This window comes from Sander lucioperca, chromosome 11 (genome assembly GCF_008315115.2).
Source record: "Sander lucioperca isolate FBNREF2018 chromosome 11, SLUC_FBN_1.2, whole genome shotgun sequence".
NCBI lineage: Eukaryota > Metazoa > Chordata > Actinopteri > Perciformes > Percidae > Sander > Sander lucioperca.
Window position 1 is genome coordinate 19,453,229 of NC_050183.1, and position 22,041 is coordinate 19,475,269.

General features: G+C 40.3%; 1 protein-coding gene and 2 long non-coding RNA genes across 4 annotated transcripts in view; all 3 read left to right on the forward strand.

Moving 5' to 3' along the window:
* The window catches only part of LOC116038136, a 105,994-nt gene that overhangs the window by 43,774 nt on the left and 40,179 nt on the right, over positions 1 to 22,041 (forward strand). For both annotated transcript variants that reach the window (XR_004102031.2, XR_004102030.2), the window contains one exon: positions 15,481 to 15,772. This is a non-coding gene — a long non-coding RNA (uncharacterized LOC116038136). The remainder of the gene's footprint in view (positions 1 to 15,480; positions 15,773 to 22,041) is intronic.
* On the forward strand, positions 18,185 to 21,527 carry LOC116038139. The gene is made up of 2 exons (XR_004102034.2): positions 18,185 to 19,440; positions 20,602 to 21,527. It is a non-coding gene; the product is annotated as an uncharacterized LOC116038139 (long non-coding RNA).
* On the forward strand, positions 19,436 to 21,527 carry sox2 (SRY-box transcription factor 2). Its single transcript, XM_031282337.2, has one exon. The coding sequence runs from the start codon at positions 19,628 to 19,630 to the stop codon at positions 20,588 to 20,590; it is 963 nt and encodes a 320-aa protein (XP_031138197.1). The 5' UTR covers positions 19,436 to 19,627; the 3' UTR covers positions 20,591 to 21,527.

Genomic DNA, 22,041 nt, shown 5'->3' on the forward strand with positions numbered 1-22,041 from the left:
TCAGATCGATTTCAATGAAAGCCAATTCTTGTCTTAAACTTGGTACTTAACTTCATCCATCTGAACTAAAACTGCATTTGAATTAAGTGGCATTATTTTCCCAGTTTGCCAACTTTTTAGGAAAAACAAGATTCAAAGCTTTAATTTTACGAAAATGTATGGACTCTGGTGTAGATTATGTTGTAGTGTTGTTGATCAACTACTTGCTATGTTTCACTGCTCCCATTTGATTGAAGATCCTCTGACGATAACCTTCAATCACTCACTGCTTTGGTTTTCACTGCGTCTCAGGTAAAAGCACTAAAGAGAGTGTATGCATCCTTTGGCATGAGACAGCGAAGGCTGTTTGGAGGACGTCTGTTGAGTTAATGAAGAGACGAGGCTTTTAAAGAAACATTTCAATCTGCCATTTCAATCGATTTTGGGAAGGACACCATGGTGTACTTTACAGACATTGTAGCATCCTTCAGGTTTGACCAGTGAGTGTTGCTCAGTACTGAAAACTCGACCCCATGGGACATTGAAAAGAACTATCCCCAGAGCAAGTGTTTTTTGTGGCCACAAACTATGACTGAAGACAAAATTTGTACACTGGTTTCTCCCTTTAAAAAAAGTAGGCTCAGCGCTTGGTCTCATGAAAAAGTCCCTGCAGTGGACAATTTTGACCCTGTTCCTCCATTCAAAATGCAGGTAAAGTTCCTGAAAAAGGGGTTATTACAAAGCCTTGAGCGGTAAGTAGCTAAACTTGAATATGGAATTACAAAAAACTATGTGAAAGCATGTTTTAGTTATTTCTCTCCCAATCCCAAAAGCAGAATCCTATAAGGGCTATTCAGCAACCTCTAGTGTGGTTGGACTCACATTTTTGAGAAATGTACAAATGTGTCCTGTTCCTCTGTTCAGTAAAAATACTCAAAATAACCTCAAACCTCTGGCTGCAGCAGGATGTAAAACAAAATTACTGCTATCTGTATCGACCCATCTTAGTCAAACCCTTCTTCTTACCTACATCCCGACTCTCAGCATCTTCTCCATTATCCTCCTCTCCCTCATCCCTTTTATCGTCACCCAACCTCACCCTTTCACCTGTCTTTGTGAAAACTTCTCTCCTCCTGTCTCTCTTGATATTGATCCCTTCTCTGTCTCTCCATCCATCCATCCATCCATCCATCCATCCATCCATCCATTTCTCTCTGTCTCACCCCTCCTCTCTCCCTCTATTGATCCTTCTCTCCTCCTTCTCTCTCTCTCTCTCTCTCTGCTTGCTGCTATCTGGCTCGTCCTTTGTCTTCTTATCGAGGTTTCAGGGCTTATTCTGGCTGCTGTTATTGACAGGCCTCTCGCTCCACGGCCAACTAATGCATCCCTAATCCCACCTTTGTTACTCTGGAATGTTCTCTCTCTCTCTCTCTCTCTCTCTCTCTCTCTCTCTCTCTCTCTCTCTCTCTCTCTCTCTCTCTCTCTCTCTCTCTCTCTCGTGCGCACACACACACACACACACACACACACACACACACGTTAAACCACTGCATGAGTGTGTAAGGTAAAAAGAGGCCACAAGGATGTTGATCCAAGCTTTCTATTTGTTGGGAAAGCCATCTATCAATCAAAAAAGGCGTGTGTGTGTGTGTGTGTGTGTGTGTGTGTGTGTGTGTGTGTGTGTGTGTGTATATATACACGTGTGCTTTGAGTGACAGGCCGAATCGTGGCTGAGGACGTTTGATAAGCTTGTATTGTCGGTCGTTGGTCCCCCCCCCCACCTCCCTCCACCTCGATAAGAAATACATTCGACTAGTGCTGATAACGGTGTCAGGAGCAGCAAAGCCCCACTCTAAAGAGACACACACACACACACCACACCACAGGAGAGGTGTCTTTCTTCAAACACATTGGCTGTAAATGATACTCTCAACAAACAGGGACGACAACACCACTCAGGAAAAAAAAAAGATTCAGATATCGTGTGTGTGTGTGTGCGTGTGTGTGTGTGTGTGACGAAAGGTGTGTTTGTTGGGAGAATGATATGCGATATGGCTGGAGGATATGCTCTAGGCTTATTGAATAAGGTCTTAGTGATAGCCCCACTGTGTGTGTGTGTGTGTGTGTGTGTGTGTGTGTTGTGAACAGCAGAAAAAGAATACAGTAATAGGCTTAGAGCGACTGAGGTAAAGTGTCAGACTTAACAAAAAACACACTGATCTCAAAGACTGACTGACAGTTGTCTCTCTGTGTGTGTGTGTGTGTGTGTGTGTGTTTGTGTTAGATGTGTGAGCATATATGTGTGTACATGAATGTTGCATGTGGTTCAGTGTGCAACAAGCTCTTCAGATTCAGGTCTAAGTTGAACATCTTGATGTTGTACATCTTTGTCGTGATATACACCAGGTTTTACAATCAGATCGTCGTCACAGCGGTTTTGAAACATTCCTCTCTGAGTTCAAAGATGTCATCACCCAACCTCGAGAGGCCTTCACCAGGCGAGTAAAACTTCAGGTGTCATAGTTACTTTAGAGACATCGTCATAAAGTAAAGGAATGTCATCGCTGTGAGTAGAAACATCACCACCGTGAGTGGACACGTCATCAGCAATGACAAAAATGTAAATGCAACGAAACGTACTCTTGTTTTCAGAGTGTAAATTGAAAATACACCCTGTGTTTTCAAATAGTTTTAGTACAAATACTTTTTGTCACTTGAGACTGAGTTGCAGGGAGCACACACATTTTGTAATCTTCTATATGTAGGAAATCCCAAATTCTGAATTGTAATCCAATGCAGTGACTTATGTTGCTACTGTTAGGTATCCCACAACTTCACAGCTCTGATACCTTTGATAACATGGAGTTTGGTAGCTTCAGTGAATTATTAGCGTAGCTCCATCCAACTTCAACCTGAGAACAACTACATGCATGTATTTTGGGATTTGAGGCATTTGGTTTTAAAGTTAATACCCGTTTACCAAGGGATGTATTGTACAAGCATCTGTCTGCAGTGATGGTGGTTCATAATAATTAGTCATTTGGGTTTGTGAAGCAGCTTCAAGAATATAATTTTAGCTTGATTCAATTAAGACTCTTAATCAAGCACTAACTATAGTGCATGGACTGTTTGGTTTAGTGTGACAAAGGAAATCAAACATTTATTTAGTTTTATTTGGTTTAAACATGACTCAATCTAGGGGCAATATTGTAGACTTGTTTTAGTTCAACTTACACCGTGATGTATTAGGATGAAGAGATCTGAGATCGAGAAAGAAAAGTATGTTGCAGCTTTTAAAGTTGTTGAGATAATAATATTACTTAGAAAAACAAAAAAAATGGATTCAGAAATGGGAGGTTGGGAACATCAATATGTGGGATATTTACTTCAGAAAAAGAAAAGATGTAGAGAGATGGGGCGAGAAAGAAAAAACAGGTTGGGCACAAACAACATTTGCACAAGTCATCCATTACTGTAGTGAAAGAACAGTGACCTGTGAAGAGATTTCAGAAATAGGGCCGTAGCACGAAGGAGATGAAGGAGGAAAGAAAGCGAAAAAGATGAAGAAAGAGTGAAATTACCAGAGGGCAGGAGACAAGAGGGTTATTGTGCATGTGCATTAACAGGGTGTATGATGAAGTTAGTTTTTTTTGTGTTGTGTGCAGTGACTAGGGGCGAAGGAGTCAGGAAGAGAGAGGGAGGAAATCAATGGCAAATTACACACGCTCGGCTGGCCCATTGTACAGTATGGCCGCTATATCCTAAAGAAGGCACTTCCAAGATGATGCAGCCAAATGGTGGATGGACTCCCAAGATCATTTTTATTGATTTTGAGGGGCCGTCAATAGAGGAGAGAGAAAAGGAGGAGGTGTGAGTGTGTGCGTTGAGGTTGGGATGTGTGTCACAGGGCCAATACAATACCCCCAGACCCCATCTTTTTGTCCATGTCCACACATTAACAACACACCCTGTCCCAATGCTTTTCATTTACATTAGTGCCTGGATGGGCGAACGAAGGACACAGACATAGAGAGAAAGAGTCAGCACGAGAGTGTTTTCCATTAAAGAAGTAGTCCGGCAGCAGATGCCTGCATTGTTTGGGTTCGGGAGCCCAGAAATATTTGGTATTAGGGCTGATGATGTGAACATCAGTAGAGTCATCTAGTTTTCCACCTCAGAGCTAATAGGTGTAAAGCTGTCATGAAGATTAAGCTTGTCTGTGTGTGGAAAAAGAGAGAGAAGAGGGATTTTTAGGTAATTTGAAAGTAACCAGTCCAAAAGAGTCCAGCTGTGTTGAAGTCTGAAACCTTTAAGTTGTCCATTAAAGAAAAGCCAAAGTCATCCAAAAAGCTATTTCACTGTTGTAGTGCCTTGTTATCTGGATGGGATCAGAGTCCGAATAAATATATTTGTTTTGGTGATACAGAGATGTTGAGTCTCTCACACAAAACTCCCAAATAAAACTCACATTTAATGCAAAAAAAGGATAAATTAGAAAGTGGAAAACATACATTACAATACAATATACAATACATTTGGCAGCCATTCCACATAAACGGCATCGATATCCACTTGTGTTTTTAATACAATTAGAATAAATCAAGATAGTTAAATATATATCCAGCAACTGGTTGGTATACTGGCTGACAGTGTGTGTGTGTGTGTGTGTGTGTGTGTGTGTGTGTGTGTGTGTGTGTGTGTGTGTGTGTGTGTGTGTGTGTGGTGTGTGTGGATAAACCGTGGCAGCGTGTGATTTTGATTCTATTAGACGGTATGTGTATCACAGAGCGACATGGCAGCACTAAATGCAGCAGATGTTAACCGTAGGAGGCTAAAACATGACAGCTTGGAGCTCTTTGGTAGAGGGCACAGATACACAGAGAGAGAGACACAAACACTTTCACATTCATACACAAAGATAATAACAGGAATGCACTTGTGAAATAATACAAGCGAACACGGCAGCAGTTCACAAGTTGGAATATATTTTGGCAATATGTATCCGCTGCGGATAATATGCACACGATTGCACACGATTACACACACAAAATATGATGGAATATTATGCTGTGCGCGTCCACGTAGCCACAAGTAGTTGTGTGACGCTAGTATGGTCACCTGGCCATTTCTGCAAGGACATGAGGCGCAGTATTTTATACAGTATACCAGTGGGTGTTTTCGTATACTTTAATGTATACTATTTACATAGTTACTTAGTTGCTCTAAACCTCTAGTCTCCTTCCTAATGTGTATACAAATTTTAAGAAACATTTCAAAAAGTTGGCAAAAGCAAACTAAACAATTATTGCAATGCAAATATTATTGAGTTTATAACAAGATAACATAGTAGGCCTTTTTCTCTGCGGACATTTTGACTTTGTCACAGAAAAAGAAGCACAGGTGTCCCTGTAAGTCATGACAGTGTGACAGAGAGCCAGCATGCACAATTCCAGGACCCTAAAACGGAAGCAGCTAAATGGAATTTGGCCATTATTCATTTTATTTTTTACACATGAAATTTTCCTACCGTGACATGTCAAAATGTGTGCTGTGAAAAAGGCCTTGCAACTGGTGTACATAATCTAACTGCTGTTTTCTACCAAAGATGTATTTATGTTATTTAAAATGCGTCCTCCATGTTTGTCAGACACTCTTTTCAATCTTTCATTTCAGTGTTTTCTGGCTGGTGGAGGCCTTTCAATGGAGGGTGGTAGTAACACGCTGATTCTACATTTACAGTGGATGTGAAAGCATGTCCTCCAATGTCATTACTTACTAAAAAAATATTTTTATATAATCTTTATTTGCATCTTCTCTTTATAACTTTTTCCATCTAGGGCAACCAATGCAATTTTTCTTGAGATATTTGGACTTTTTTTTTCAAGAATTTCTGGCATTCACCTTTATGTTTTCAATGCACAAATTCCAAATGCACACACAAGCTGGTGTATGTAAACATGTTGACAGCCTCTTCTTACTGATAAAATGCTATGTTAATGGTATCTCTGGCAAAAAGGCACTGGCTCACTCAGTTTTCTCATGCAGCCATGACATTACGCCTCTGATTGAATATTCTTATTGGTTCTTTGTAATGTCACACTTTCTTTACACACACACACACACACACACACACACACACACACACAACCACACACACACACACACACACACACACAGAGTTACGCAAACAGCTTTGATTTATTTTCCCGCGGACCTCAATGCATTTCTGCGTCCTTTATGAGCTTGTTGTGAAATTCAACAGCTGCTGTTTAAATAGGATGGAGACGAGGTGTGTGTGTGTGTGTGTGTGTGTGTGTGTGTGTGTGTGTGTGTGTGTGTGTGTGTGTGTGTGTGTGTGTGTGTGTGTGTGTGTGTGTGTGTGTGTTCAGGGAGTGTTAAGACACGACTTGCTCTGACCGCAGAGTTTAAGGCCTTTCTGAAACACACATTATCAGTGAGGTGCTAGGTTTCTCAGCCTGAAGATAAACACTGAACATTTATGACTTCTTCACTTTACAGCTTGTTGACTCTGTGATTCTGACTGTTGGACATTCTGTAGGCCTGCTGGAGACACTGTAGACTGAAATAACTTTGTGTGAGTGCGAGCTCTTGCAGCAGGGTGTTGCAAAAAAAGCAAACATTCCCACTCAATCAGTAACTTAGCCAATACAGCTCAGGTTTTAACAGAACGTCATGCCCGGCGTTGTTATACGAGACAGACTAATGGGCTCTGTCGGACCAAGGAAATATTAGCCTCAGACAGTTCATGTCTAGTCTGAGCTGAATAGGGCCCCTGACCTATGTGATACGATAAAACGATAAAAAAAAAATGTTTTTTAGACAAACTTGAACAGTGAAGTAACCTGGTTTTGTGCTTTACAACCATATACTCAATTTATTTTGTGAAAAATATCAGTATTTTTCTGAGCCAAAAAATAATCTGTCTGAGAAATCTCTTTTCTCGGTTTAACTTGCTTAGTAAACCGGACGCTATATAGACGATGAAACGGTAGAACAGAAGAAAGCAGAAAGGTAAGAAGTGGTGAAAGTGATTTTAAGGGAGCAGGACTGCAATGAAATCAGCCACTGAATGTGTGTGTGTGTGTGTGTGTGTGTGTGTGTTTTGTCGCCCTGGTTCATTACAAAAGCACTGCCATTCCCTTGCTAACCATCCAAGTCCAGCGCAGAGGTCTGAACCTGCCATGATCATCCCTAGACCTGGATAAACATCAAAATCCTCTCCTCAGTCCTTCCTAATCAGATGCCAAGCTCAGTCACTTTGTCAGAAGACAAGCCAACATACTCTCAGTGTGGACCACTGCTATCTGTGTGTGTTTCTGCCAAGCTTAAATCTTCCTGCTTCTCCTGTTGCCTTGGTGCCCCTTTACCCTGGTGACCATGGCTTATACTCTCCCCAACACACAGATACTAGTCAGCATCAACTCCGATGTGTGTATTTTTATTCTCAGACGAACCTCACTTTAGGTTGTTTCACACTTAAAAGTATTTTTTTTTTTTTTATTTGAGTGTGGTCTTTCAATCCCGTGTTTTTAATAATCCAAGTGGGCATTCAGACTGAAAAAAAACTAATTTACATTGATGTTGGCATGTCGCCACAGGTCAGAAGACCAAATTCAAACTAGTCCCTAAATCCCCTTTGAATAATATAATGATGAGTTTGAAAATCATTGGATGCCAAAACACAGCACAGTGGATTTTATAACTAAATAATATAAAGGTTATCAGTGACGATTATGTTCTCTGCGACAATCGCAAGGTAGAATAATGGCAGAATAACACCAAATGTGAATGTCTGTTTGAACATGGCCTTAGCAACAGTAGGCAAAGCACTTTCTTACCAATCCATGAACTTAAAGAGAACACAGAAACTCACACATGAGATTCTTATACAAGTCTATATGCTACTAGTAGGTTTGTGCCCAAAAAAACCCCGCTGATGAGCAGTGAGAGCTAGTCTTGCGTTTCCAGACCTTATTCCACCGCGCTGTGGAGTAAGGTCTAATGAACGGAGTCTGAGAAACAGCAATGCACAGCTTTAACTTGTCGTCAAGATCTCAAATTTTCCGAAGATTCAGATGGCAGAGAAATGCGATAAAAATGATTCCCACTATTTCCATCTGAAGGAATGCTGTTGCGATAAACAATGACATCTTGGATTTGTTTTTTTTCTCTTAACACAATCGGGATAGCTTTAGATAAGCGTTTAAACAAACACGATACGGACTCTGAATAGAACAATGTTGTGCAGTCTGCAATAATGTGCTTTTGAACTTTGAAGCTAATTAAGAAGACATTTAAGGGCAACACTTGAGTTCAAGTGTCTCAATGTGTAATTGTGAGGGATAAGAAGTTAAGAAATGAATGTCAACAGTCGGTGACCTCACATGTATAGTAATACAAACGTGTGCATGTTTCTGTGTGTGTGCAGGCGTGTGTGAAGGTATCATCTCGGCTCGGTAGCAGCTAGCTAGCAGCTAAATGACTCCACACTTCATTAGCGGCGATGAGGTGAGCTGCTCATCTCCTCATTGTTAGCTAGCGCTAAGCTGCAGTAATCCCAAACAAAGGGCTGGGGCCTCGCAGCAGCCTGCGTGGATTAGACCGCTTTCTAGAAAAATCCGAGAGAGATTCATTCTCATTCAAATTGGCCTGTAAACAAAACCAGCGGTGGCCGGGAGGGAGATGAGAGAGATGAGTGTAGGATGGGGAGAGTGTGAAATATCTTGTATGTATACATGTGTAATATAGCGTGTGTGTGTGTGTGTGTGTGTGTGTGTGTGTGTGTGTGTGTGTGAGAGTGAGAGTGAGAGAGTGTGTGTTGAGGCCTGTGTATTACTGAGAGTGGGTAGAAGCTCCAGATTCAAAGAGTGTGTGAGAGGCACAAATATGCATACAAAATTTAACATTACAAAAAAAAGCACATTTTCTCACTTATTTCTGGTATCTGCACATGGTTTAGTTTTATTTGTCCAGGTTTTGAGATCTCTGTCTGTGTAAATTCTGGCGCCGCCCCAATTGACTGGAAGGCAATGGAATTTCAACTTTGGTGCTCAAAGCTTCACAGAATAACATTAAAATCATTGTGTGGATTGTTTGTCTCATTTTAAGGACTTTTTTGCAATCAATTATTGATGTGTTATTGGAGTACAATAGATAATGGAGATTTGTCTCTCCTTTTGATTGGTTGTTGCAGCTTGTGGCTTTAGTATAAAGATGGTGTCGTCCCTTATTGTGGACTTGATAACTGTTAAAGGTCTGTGGCTAAAATGTTGGAACTCTAATATACCGGCCGATAGTGTGTTGGAATTCAACTTCAATGATTTGTTGTGTTCCAGCAGTTATTGCACTGCAGTCAAAAATGTCTGCTTTGAAAAGTTCTGTTCAAGTCCAGTTTAAATCAATTTGTTCTAATCCAGAACAGTAAAAAAACACATGAGAGTGTGAGCTCCACAGCCAAAATTCCATTCACTTCTACTGTATTGGGGTCAAGGCACAAATATCAGCCATGGATATCTCAAAACCTGTCCTTACCTGCACAAACTTAAAGTAGCTGTGCGTTGGTGTATGTGTCTATGTTGTTAAGCGACTCTTAGTCATCATCATTTGGTTCTTCTTCCCATGTGACAGATGGCTGTAAACCACATTCACGTTTTCATTTTCTGCTCTTTTCATTTTGCCAGATGCAGCCGCTTGTAACACTGCAGCAAATATTTTTAAAGTCACTGAAACGACGAGGGTTTCCTTTCAGGCAGTCTGCTAATCTGACTTGAACATTAATAACCATCGGTCAGCTCAGTGAATACGTTATATTAAAGTAGGCTTCTTCATCTGGCTGATCTGATGTTTCGATTCGTTTTTGGCTTAATTCTGCACTGAAATGCCTGCAAATGTTCAAATGGCATATTAGCCATCAATCTCATTTTTCTGATGCTCGTCAATTTTATAAGTAAACGGTTATTATTGGTTTTGATCATTATTAGCTGTCAATCAAATAACTGTTATATAAATTGTCATTTTAATATGATGAATGTTTAGCTGATCTGATGATCAGGCTTTACGTGTTTTTATCCAGTATGTGATCAATCCAATGTGACGATTTGTTTGTAATGTCCATCAAGTAGTTGGTCAAATAATTAGCCATTAGTAACCATCAGTCAACGATAATGGTTTGGTTGTCATGAAGTGGTCCTTAAATTGTGCAAGTTAGCTGGGAATCAAGTATTTAAACATAAATACTACTAAATCTACTAATATGTAATTTTCATCATCATCTAGATAATCTAAGTCTGTAGAAGTGACTGCATTTAGTTATCCATCCTGCCTAATTTTATATTTCATCTTAAATCTAAACTTCTATCCTCTAAATATTTGGATTTGTGATGTTTTACTGATTTCTTCATTGGTGTTTTGGTTTTGTTCCAACAGTTTATATTTTCCTGTAAGCTCAGAGTAGGGGTGTAAGAAAATATTTATACACTTGAGTATCACAGAATAATGTTTTGTGATGCTGTATTGATTCTCAAAATCACGATTTTTAATTCATAGTTTATCTGCATATATTCGTACCAGACAGTAGTTAATTTAGTTTGTTTTAAAACTCTGACTGCTACATAACAGTGTTGTAATGTATCTTCAGGTGTGTTCTTTAAACTATGACATTGTTCCTAAAATTGGATTTTCAAAAATCACAATATATATATCGCAATGCTTACAGTATCGCAATATATTTAATCGTAACCCCTGTATCATGATACGTATCGTATCGCCAGATTCTTGCCAATACACAGCCCTAGTACAGAGGGGGGTTGTTTAGCTGCATAAAGTGGCTGTGATTAACCTAAGTGTTATTTATCTGCAGTTATTGCTGTCTCACCTCAGTGTTTACAGCCTATAAAGTCTGGCTTTCTTTAGCCGTTTTTATTTTTGAGCAAACACAGTACAAGATTCTAATGATTATCAACCTCCTTGTTGATGATGATAGTGCGAGAGATGGAAATGATAATTGTTTAGTTCATTTAATCTAATGTCATAATTAAACATTTATCTAAACTATTTCAATTATTTGAGGGTATTTGACAAACAAAACAGGAACAAAATGACCAAACACACAGTAGACATTTAGAAGCATGAATCTACAGAGTGTAACGTTACAGCATGCTAACATTTGCTAATTATCACAAAGTATAAAGCTGAGGCTGATGGGAATGTCATTAGTTTTGCAGGTATTTGGTAAATAAGTTCAATAAATAAACCAAATTATTGAGACAGATTTCATCTTTGACCCAATGATTATGTACGATGAACTGGGATCACCAACCAATTTATTCTAAAGGGGACATTTATGTCTACCGGATTTCTTGGCAATCCATCCAACATTTGTTGATATTTTTTACTCAAAATCACAAATGTCAACCTTCATGGTGACACTAGAGGAAAATTCACTAGGATTCCTCCTCTGGAGACCATGAATTTCCATCCTTAGAGCCACGCTGTTAGCATTGCTGAAAAATACTACTTTTAGATTGAAATCTGTTTCTGTTTTGCCTGATCTTATTTATCTATTAACAGTAACATTCAACTAGAAGTCCAGGCTTGTTAAACAGCCAACCATAACTGAAGAGCATTGTGGCTTTTCCAACAGAAACTTTCTGTATCTGCATTGTTTAAACTGTTTATGTTGCATTCTTTGTTAATGGGATGCCGGTGAAGTGTGTTCTGTAAATATCTGACAGCTGTGTCTGCTTTGGTTCCTGAAGAAACAGATGCAGGACTGACCAACCACCTCCCTTCTGGTGGTCAGCAGTTTTAGTATCTTTAAAGCTCTAATCCTCAACTTTACAGTGTCTGTCCAGTACTTTTCAGAGTCTGACCATGTCCAGCAGATAAAATGCTTACATATGGACATGTATGTCCACACTAGCATTTTCAATTCTTTTTTTTAGATGTAAACTTGTAAAGCAACATCAAAGCTGGGCATTAAATCATCTGGTAGAGTAGGACAGTCGCAGGCCGGTTACTGTTTCAATATAGCCAAACTTAAAATGTTGTTGTTGGCATTGACATATTTGACAGTACAAGTACAGTAAAAAATAATATAAAATAGGATTTTTATTAGTTGTGCTATAGTTTTTTTTTTTTTTTTTTTACTGTACTTACTGTCTGTCTTATCCGTGCAAGCATACGCAATCATTTATCCTGTCTACAATAAAACATGAGACAATGTTTTCCAGATTTTTGTTTTGAGAAAAGCTCTATTGTGGTGGGGAACAATTACTGGCTTAGTTTGAAGAGGAAACGATGGGTTTTAAATTTAGTTAGTTGCAGCATTATTTCATCAAAATCAAAAACAACATTCATCAACTGACAGTTACTTATATAGTTGTAAGAACCACTATAATAAAAACAATATGTAGATATATGTTGTGACATATATTATAATACAATTAGAAATGTACTCTTACTGTAGGTGATATTATTGTGTGTTCTGGAAAATTGAGTATTAAATTAATGTTAATGTTGTAGTATTTCCCTGCTCCTGTATTTCTATTGATGTTGTTATGGCCAATAGTTCTAAGTTGAAGTTAATTAATCTGTGGAGCCAGACAGGTTTTTGACCAATATATTGATGACTATCTTGCAATGCTTTTACACATAGGTCAGAAAAGAGTGGTTCTACAATAACATCACCTTTTAATGCTCCAAATCTAGGTTTTCATACTCATACTTGTTTGCAGATCAACTTGGAACGTCCCTCAGAAAACCAAACACAGATCGACCTTTAAGATGAGACATTTCTGGGCAGGAGGGATGTGGAGTGTTAGGGACCATGTCCTGAAAACTACACTTAAACTCAGTATTGAACATACTCTATGTGTTGGTATGAACCTTAACAGTGATCAAGCATGAGCATCAAATCAAAACAGCCATTCAATAATGTTACTATTTCAACTCAAGGGCAAGTGTAGCAGTGTGCATAAATGAATGAATGAATGAATGTGTGTGATAATGTTTGTGCGTGTGACATGATTGACAGTCGGTTGGCCCACACACACACACACACACACACACACACACACACACACACACACACACACACACACCACCTTTCACTGATTATTGTGTCTATGTCTGTAACACACACACACAAACACACACTACTATGCAGATAGTACACAAAGGGAGCCTATCGTGAATCTCCCATCAGGCCGAGATGTGAGAAAACACACAAAACAGATGCAAAAAAATGTGTCCACTCATGCATATGGAAGTGTGTGTGTGTGTGTGTGTGTGTGTGTGTGTGTGTGTTTCAATGTAAAATGCATTAGCATTCAGTGATGATGCTGGTGTTTCTAAAGGCTCTCATGGTGCCACTGGACTCATGCTTTCACATTCAGCCTCTGTGGATGGGTTTATAATTAAAAGTGCACCATCTCTCTTTCACAAGAGTGGGATAGTCTATATGGCACGGATTGATCAGATAAAGAACCAAATTCATATTTCTTTACTGCTAAGCCTATTCACTCTGAGAGCACTGATCCTCCTGTGTGTTTGTCTCTGAGTCTTTAAATCTTCCTCTGGCGCTGATTTTGCTGCTTTTCCTCTCCTTCACTTAACGTTTCTGTAGTGTTTCTGCAGTGCCCTTCTAAAGACCTGTCAGCAACTATTTGTCTTTGCATTGGTTGATGTTAATATAGTTCCCTTATAAGCTTAATGATTATGTTGTGTATTTATACACAGTGTCCACAGGCGTTTTTGTTCAGCCATCATGGATATTGCTGCTGAAAACTACTACGTTCTAGAAATGTTAAATGCATCACTTAGTCTGTATGCGAGTAGATTTTAGAGTGGCAAAATGCTGCGAGGCTATGCAACAAAAGAAAAAGATTTTTCTGAACTGATGGGAAAATGGGCATTTATTTATGAAAATAATACAGATTAATTGTTTTTTAAAAGCTGTTTCAAAACCATTTTTACTGTTGATGGTGTCAAGTAGCTGAATAACTGAAAAGACTATTCATATTGCATTATTATTTTTTATAGCTTTGCAATGACATGGAAAGTGTGTGTGTGTGTGTGTGTGTGTGTGTGTGTGTGTGTGTGTGTGTGTGTGAGAGAGTTGGAATGGGATTCTTTGCTCTCTTGTCCTCACCTCTCCTGTCCTCCATTATTCCCCCTTTATCCCCTCTCTCCTCCCTGCCCTTCTCTCCATCCCTCTATTCACTTCTCTCTCTTCTTCACCCCTCATCTAGTGGCCCTATCTGCTGCATCCCCCCCTCCACCCCTGTGATAGACAGGGTGTCCTCACCTTGTAACGATCAGTGACATCCAATATGTTTGGCTTGGGATCATCCCCTGTGTGTCCATTGTGCTTTCTTTTAAACGCTTTATTGATTAGCCATGAGTTAATTACAAATTACATCAACCGTGGGCAGACTGAGGTGGCTTGTACATGGCTGCAGGATCCATCCTGGAGGAGCTAATACATGTTGACTGCACACACCTGCAGGCGTGCATCTCAACATCAGCAGGTTACATCAGGCTACGTGATTCTCCCCATTAACATCCACGCATTTATGACATTTCACAGTGCCTTATCAACACTTTAAGGGCATGCAATATTTTCTGGGCCATTGTAGTGAAAAGGGTAGAATTAGATACAGGGGGTTTCTGCAAGACACCAAGGGTATGCCCCCTGAATACTTAATTCTATCAAGCACAACTTGACTCACCCTATGCAAAATTATGAGACTGTGCCAAATCCACAGCAGACCTTTGGAGACTAATGTATTCTGGATTTAAGCTCCATTGTAAAATCCACAACAGCCTGCACCTGACTCTGCTGCAGTCCCCCAAAACAACCTCTCACCTCTGACTTTTGCACAAAGTTAAGACATGTAAATACTAGGCTGATAATTATAATTACAATAGCCTAATAATAATAATAATAATAATAATAATAATAATAGTTGCAACCTGCAACAGCATGCACTTTTTCGAGCCTTTTTCCTTTTCATGCCGTGTCAGTTTCTCTTTGACATTGCCGTGTACTTTGTGCAAAAGGAAAACGGAGCGAAAAAAAATCTTTATCAAATCCCCATTCTGAGGCTTTCAATAAGGCAGGCCATTACCTCACTGGCGCTTTTGTTCGGCCTATACAAGAGAGAACAAAATGGTTATTCAGGAGGACGCTTTAGATTTTTATTGTGGGCTCGCTATTCACAAAGAGCACCGTTATTGTATTAAAAAGAACCATCTGTGGCAGAAACAATGGCTTCAAATTATCTGTGAATACCCAGTGAACAAAATATAAAGCTTTTTCCTGCTCATTATGTGGGCTAAGCTAGGGGGTGGAAGATAGGAGAGGAGAGGCATAGACTTTGCTATAACTGACTTTTGTTGTTCTTGCTTGCATTCTTCTCCTTTTTAAATCGGCCCCCTTTTCACATTGTGTGTCGCCATAAACGGCTTTTCTTGTTGCAGGGCTAGCGGAAAGAAGACAGCGGAGCTCCAGACAGACAGCGGGGCTTCACGGGGCTGCACGCCGGACAAAGCGAGCCGGCTGCCGGATAGAAACCGCGCGGACTACCGGGGATGGGGGAACACGCTGAGGGTGCCGGTTGGACGTTTCTCGGCCGGCGTTGGGAGCTCTGTCCCGGACAAGTTGAGGCTTCCTCGGGGAAGCGAGATGAAGATATGGAGGAGGTTGAGCGATATGGCATCTTGTTTAATTTCTGCCAATCAAGACGAGAGGAAGACGACTCCCAAACTGGCAGTAAGTTGGAGTGCGGTGGAGAGGAGAAGCCGTGTGTGTGTGTGTAGTGTTTGTGTGTTTGTGTCGGTGTGTATGTTAGTGTGTGTTTGAGGGTGTGTGTAAAACATGCAGTGTTGTGGAATGACACCGCATGGCATCATGAGCTTGACTGACTCCCTGAGTTGTTGTTGGCCGGTTGAGTTTTCTGCTCTCAGCACACACAGAGATCATCTGCAGACAGAACAGAATATGGTCATCAAATTTCACATTTATTTCTTTAATGTAATTTAATTCTATTCATATGCTTTCCTTTTTTAGTTTTTATTTTCAACAATATTAAAAAGGCTATAACACAAGGTTTAAATTACAATTCAAGCAAAACGACCTGGATTATTTTTTTTTACTTATTATTACTTATTTATTATTAGAGACATTTATTTTTACTCTGATGCATACCATGTTTTAAATTTTATTCTCACTTTATTTTTTTACTATTCTCACTTTATATTTTAATTCATTAAGTTTAACAAGTTGAATGACATCTTGTCAAATTTACAACCTGATAGACCTTTTTTCTCTTTATGCTTTTATCAGATTTATTCAATTTATTTTACTTTATTATCGCAAAATTACATAAACACTTGTCCAAATCTATTTCGGAAAGAAATAAAATGTAACATTAGCCTATGAGAAACCATAACTTGATTATCTGACTCATTGCTGTCTTCAAAAACTGACTATTTTATTCCTCCATTTATCTGGAAGAAAAACTTTATATAAGCCTATGTTTCGACAATTATGTCCAAGCAGGACTTATTAATGTTTTCATAAAGTATTTTCTCGGCTGCGTCTCCAGCCCCTGTTACGGCCCCTAGTGGCAAGAAAAGACCATTTTATTTCCATTTCACCTGTAATCTGTGTCTCTCATTGCCATATGCAATGACCATTTTGTTTGCCTTTAACATAATTAATCATTTTACAGATTTTGGCATGTGTAGGCTATATTGGCATTTTATTGAGATTAATTGACACGTGGCTACTAATATCACCGCAATTAGCTCAGAAATTTTATTTTGCATAATGTTACTTATATAACAGTTCAAACACGATGTCCTTCCTGGGCTCTTAGAATAATTTTGGCACTTATATTATTGTTGCCCTTTTTTTCTCGCTTGTTTTTGCCGTGATCCTATCACCTAAATTTGTGCAACCACAAAACAGTATTTTGATATCCCAGCGTGCTGCTCCCTTTATTTGCTGTATCCATCCCAACCTGGTGTAGCAGGGGGCTTACAAGTGGTTCGAGGGAACCGCCCCGCCAGTTTCTCCTGGTTTTTGTCAAACAACGGCTTTAATTCAGGATGATTGTGGATGCAGGGCCATTCCCGGCTGGATGGGGCCTGCTTTCAGAGAGCTGCAGGGCCCCGCTGTTCCTTTATTATCATAAGCAGATTAGAGGTAGCGGGGAACACACTCAGATGCAGATAGCAGCCGAGCGGCCCATTTCAACCTTGCATTATAATGGACCGAGCTGCATGTGTCGCCTCTCGCAGCCTATTAAGCACAAGATGAATCTTATGTAAGGTTGCCGGGGCCGGCATAATGAGAGCACGGGGGCTCCGCTGCTCCATTTATTATCAAATGACTAAAACAAAATAATAAGGCTTGATCTATTCACTTTCAATTATGATTTAATCTAAAGACACGCATTTAAATTGAATTATTCCAGGTGTATGTACTTGATCTATCTTTAATTATTGGGGTTGCCTGGCTTGCAGACTCAAGACGCTGTGTTGTGACTGAAAACCTCTTTTGCTTTTCAGTTCCTTTAGTTGTTGTGTGATACATTTATTTTAAAGAACACGTTACATATATATATATATATATATATATATATATATATATATATATATATATATATATATATTTTTTTTTTTTTTTTTTTTTTTTTAACAGAACTTCTACAAACAGCCATCCTCTATTCCTTCTCTCTTACATTAGCCTACTTTGAGAATAACCAGTCTAGGCTTTTGGAGTTGCTTGTAGTTCCCCCTCTGTCCAGTAGACGGCACTGGTGTCACGCAGCAGGACGCCTTGTCTTTGGATGGAGATTCAGGAAAAGAAGCTAAACAAGTGGCACCAACACTGCCAAAAATCTCAAAAAAAAAAAAAACTTTAGTGGTTTTGAACGTTAAATCTATATGAGTGAATTATTTCGCTTTAAATACGATAATGCTGGTTTTATCTGATAATAATCGCAGTCTGGTCGGTTTGATCCAGAATAAAGTGAAGCAGGTGGAGGCCGCTTTTTTATTCACACTAATTGGCTGACACGCTTGTTCAGGCTTATATGAATGAGCGGTGCCTTTTGTGTAAACACACTTTAGCTTAAAATATTCCTCACCTTTATTTCTCCTCCCCTCGTGTCCCCGGTAGGCTGCCCGCCCCCCCACCACCACTTCAAAGCCCCAACAACAACAGCAGCACTGTGGCAGTGGAAGTGGAGTGGAGTTTGGTCTTTGTCCGGACAGATGTAGCGACAACATCCCAAACAAAAAACGCTTATTTGTGCTGAGATGAGCCCGTCTGCCTTCTGTGTGTTGGCATTCAACTTCACTAAACAAAAGGACTGGGGGAAACATCTTGGATTACCTTTCCTCTTTTCAACGTTAAAAACCAGCCGTGCCCCACCACACACACACACACACACACACACACACACACACACACACACACACATTCACACACACCACCGCTATTCAATGCTTCGAGTTAACTAACAAAGTTTATTTAAGGGTTGTCATGTTATTGGGGCCGTAAGTGGGGGCATTAGGGACTTTTTGATTTTGAACAGCAGTGTCACGGGCCGGGACTTAATGTGAGAACAATGGTGTTGAAGATAAGATGATACTGACACCATTAATGTCAACATTTGATACATTTATGTAGGCTCACACTTTTCTTTTTCTTTTTCTTTTAATTATAGGCTATGCTGCACTTTGGATTTGTTGTTAGAATTTGGGCTACATATTTAAATAACAAATAGGCTTAAAACCAAACATTATAATCGACTTATTTCGCCCATTAGAAATTCTTAGACATATTTTTACTTTATATTTTCTACTATAAGTTTTTAGTCCTATTTTACTCATAAAGTAGGCCTAGACACTGTCTAATTTCGAAACAGCCAGCAAGTTTTTGCAACTTCCTTTCCTCTAAAATATTCGAAAATGATCATAAAGTGCCACCATGTAGGCTATATATTCCCAGAGAAATATCTCCATAAGCCTGGAAATAGTAAATATGTACTTTATATTGGCTCATATGGGCAGCCTGAGTGTGCGTGTGTGTCGGGGCAGAGCAGACCCCGCCCATTTATGCTAATTATTGCCTCCCATTGGTGTGTCAGGGGAGCAGGCCGGCTCTGATTGGCCAGGTCGAAGCCATTTATTCGCTGACAGCCCCGTCACATGAATGGTTGTCTATTAACTTGTTCAAAAACTATCTGGAGTTGTCAAGGCTCAGGCGGACAGAGTCGAAAAAGTAGTTTGTTGATGCTTTTTCGGAGAAGCGACTGGAGAAGTTTTGTGGACACAACATAGCAGGGACCTATTGGGAGAAGGCTCTTTGTCACTCATACTCACACACAAGCTCTGACACACACTCACCGAGAGGAAGAGAGAGAGAGAGTGTGTGTGGAGACGCGGCTTGGTGCTGGTTGTTTTTGTCCAGAGAAAAAGTTGCAGAGAAAAATCGACAGGTAACTTTTAGCAGCAGCAGCCTGCGCTCCTCACTGTCCTCTCTTTGGCTTGTGGAGTTTGTCTCTGTGTTTGTTTTTTTCCTCTGCTCGGGAGCTCCAACTAAAAGCTGTTCCTGATGTATAACATGATGGAGACTGAACTGAAGCCCCCAGCTCCCCAGACCAACACGGGGGGCTCGGGCAACACCAACACGTCTGGCACCGGCCCCAACCAGAAAAACAGTCCGGAGCGGGTCAAGAGACCCATGAACGCGTTCATGGTGTGGTCCCGGGGCCAGAGGAGGAAGATGGCCCAAGAAAATCCCAAAATGCACAACTCGGAGATAAGCAAGAGACTGGGCGCAGAGTGGAAACTTCTGTCGGAAAGCGAGAAGAGACCTTTCATCGACGAAGCTAAGAGGCTCCGGGCCCTGCACATGAAGGAGCATCCGGATTACAAATACCGGCCCCGGCGGAAAACCAAGACCCTCATGAAGAAGGACAAGTACACCTTGCCCGGCGGGCTGCTGTCTCCCGGAGGGAACGGGATGGGAGCTGGGGTCGGGGTGGGGGGCGGGCTGGGCGGTGGGGTGAACCAGCGGATGGACAGCTACGCGGCGCACATGAACGGCTGGACCAACGGTGGCTACGGCATGATGCAAGACCAGCTGAGCTACCAGCACCCGGGGCTGAACGCGCACAACCCGAGCCAGATGCAGTCCATGCACCGCTATGACATGAGCGCCCTGCAGTACAACAGCATGACCAGCTCCCAAAGCTACATGAACGGCTCCCCGACATACTCCATGTCCTATTCCCAGCAAACCACGCCGGGGATGACCGCCCTGGGCTCCATGGGGCCCTCCTCGGTGGTGAAGTCCGAGTCCAGCAGCTCCAGCCCGCCCGTCGTCACCTCGTCTTCCCACCGGGCCGGGCCGGGCTGCCAAAGCGGAGATCTGAGAGACATGATCAGCATGTACCTGCCCGGGGCGGAGGTCAGCGATCAGACCGCCCAGACCCGGCTACACATGTCCGGGCACTACCAGAGCACCGTGCCCGGGACGACGATCAACGGCACTCTGCCGTTAACACACATGTAAGAGACACAAAGCAGAGAGAGAGAGAGAGAGAGAGAGAGAGAGAGAGAGAAAAAAAAAAGAACTTTTATAAGAGAAACTGTGGACTATTAACGTTGGACTATTTTTGTACAGAAAAATTTCGGGGTGGGAAAAGTTGTATAGAAGTCTCCAGGAAAAAGGACACACGACTCTTTTTTTTTTTTTCTTTCATTTTATTCTAAGGAAGCTCTAGAGGAACGGTAGGAGATCCCCTCTTCACTGGTGGATGAAGTTTGGAAGACTAGAAAGTGGGAGTCGCAATCAAATGTTTTATTATTGCAATCACCTTTTGTACAGTATTTATCAAAGAAACATTACAATCAGATGAAATTGTTTGTTAAACTGCAAGAGGTTGCATTTTTCTTTTTCTTTTTTATATAAGGCAACGCCAGTTCTGCAGAAAATATTAAAAGTGAAGATGGCAGAACTGGAATTATGTGGGAGCGATCAGTTATGCTCCTTTATTACTGCAAACATTGGAAAGAAAAGGGACATAAAAACGAAGCAGGTAATACTGTTTTTTCCATTTAAGGTCAATATTACTAAACATTTTAATTTCTTAAAAAAAAGTTAAGACACTTTTTGTTCTCATACAGCTTAAAATATAGGTTGTTAATTTATATTTCCGTCTCCCACTTTTCATCTGTTAGAGGTATGACGCTTGTGCTCTTTATTTTCTAATTGATTTGTACAATTTCTGTATATTTACTGTGATATTTTAAGTTTTTATTTCGAAATTCATTCCCGTAGTTGTATTTTAAAAATTGTGGCCTGCAGTATACGCAGAAGCCAACCACTCCATGTATATATATACCGGAACTAATACCATCCTTATAACAGTTACAATTTCAGCTGAGTATATTTTTTTTTCAATATGCAGTTTGAAATGAATAAATTTTGGAAATTTGGATACTTGAAATTGTTTGAGTTTTGATTTTATTTCTCTGTCATTTTGTGTGCAGGTTAAATTGTCATCTGTCTGTTGAGCTTTTCTGTCTTTTCTTCTGATTATGTTATTCACTGTAAATGTAACACTGATTTTTACATCTTTATGCATATAAATATTAGACATCAGCTAACACAAATAACCGTTTTTTTGCTTCTTTTAAAAATCCCCTGATCCAATAACACAGCTTGTGCGTCGTGGTTTCTATTTTCTAGTGCCTGCGGACGGCTCCTTCAAGCCAAAGTTTGTTGCCTGTTTCCTAAAAAGGGGGAAGGTTTTTCCACCAACATCCCCAGACTGTCATTTCTCCTCTTCTATTATAAAACAAAAAAACAAATCACCAATAAGCTGCTGTTGAGGCCCAAGCTGCATTTTAGAATGTCTTTGCATTTTAATTAGCCTAATTTAATACTGCATAATATATTATTTTGTAGACCTGTTGGTATTGTTGGCCAGTTTTTGAATGGGACAGGATACTGAGGGAAGA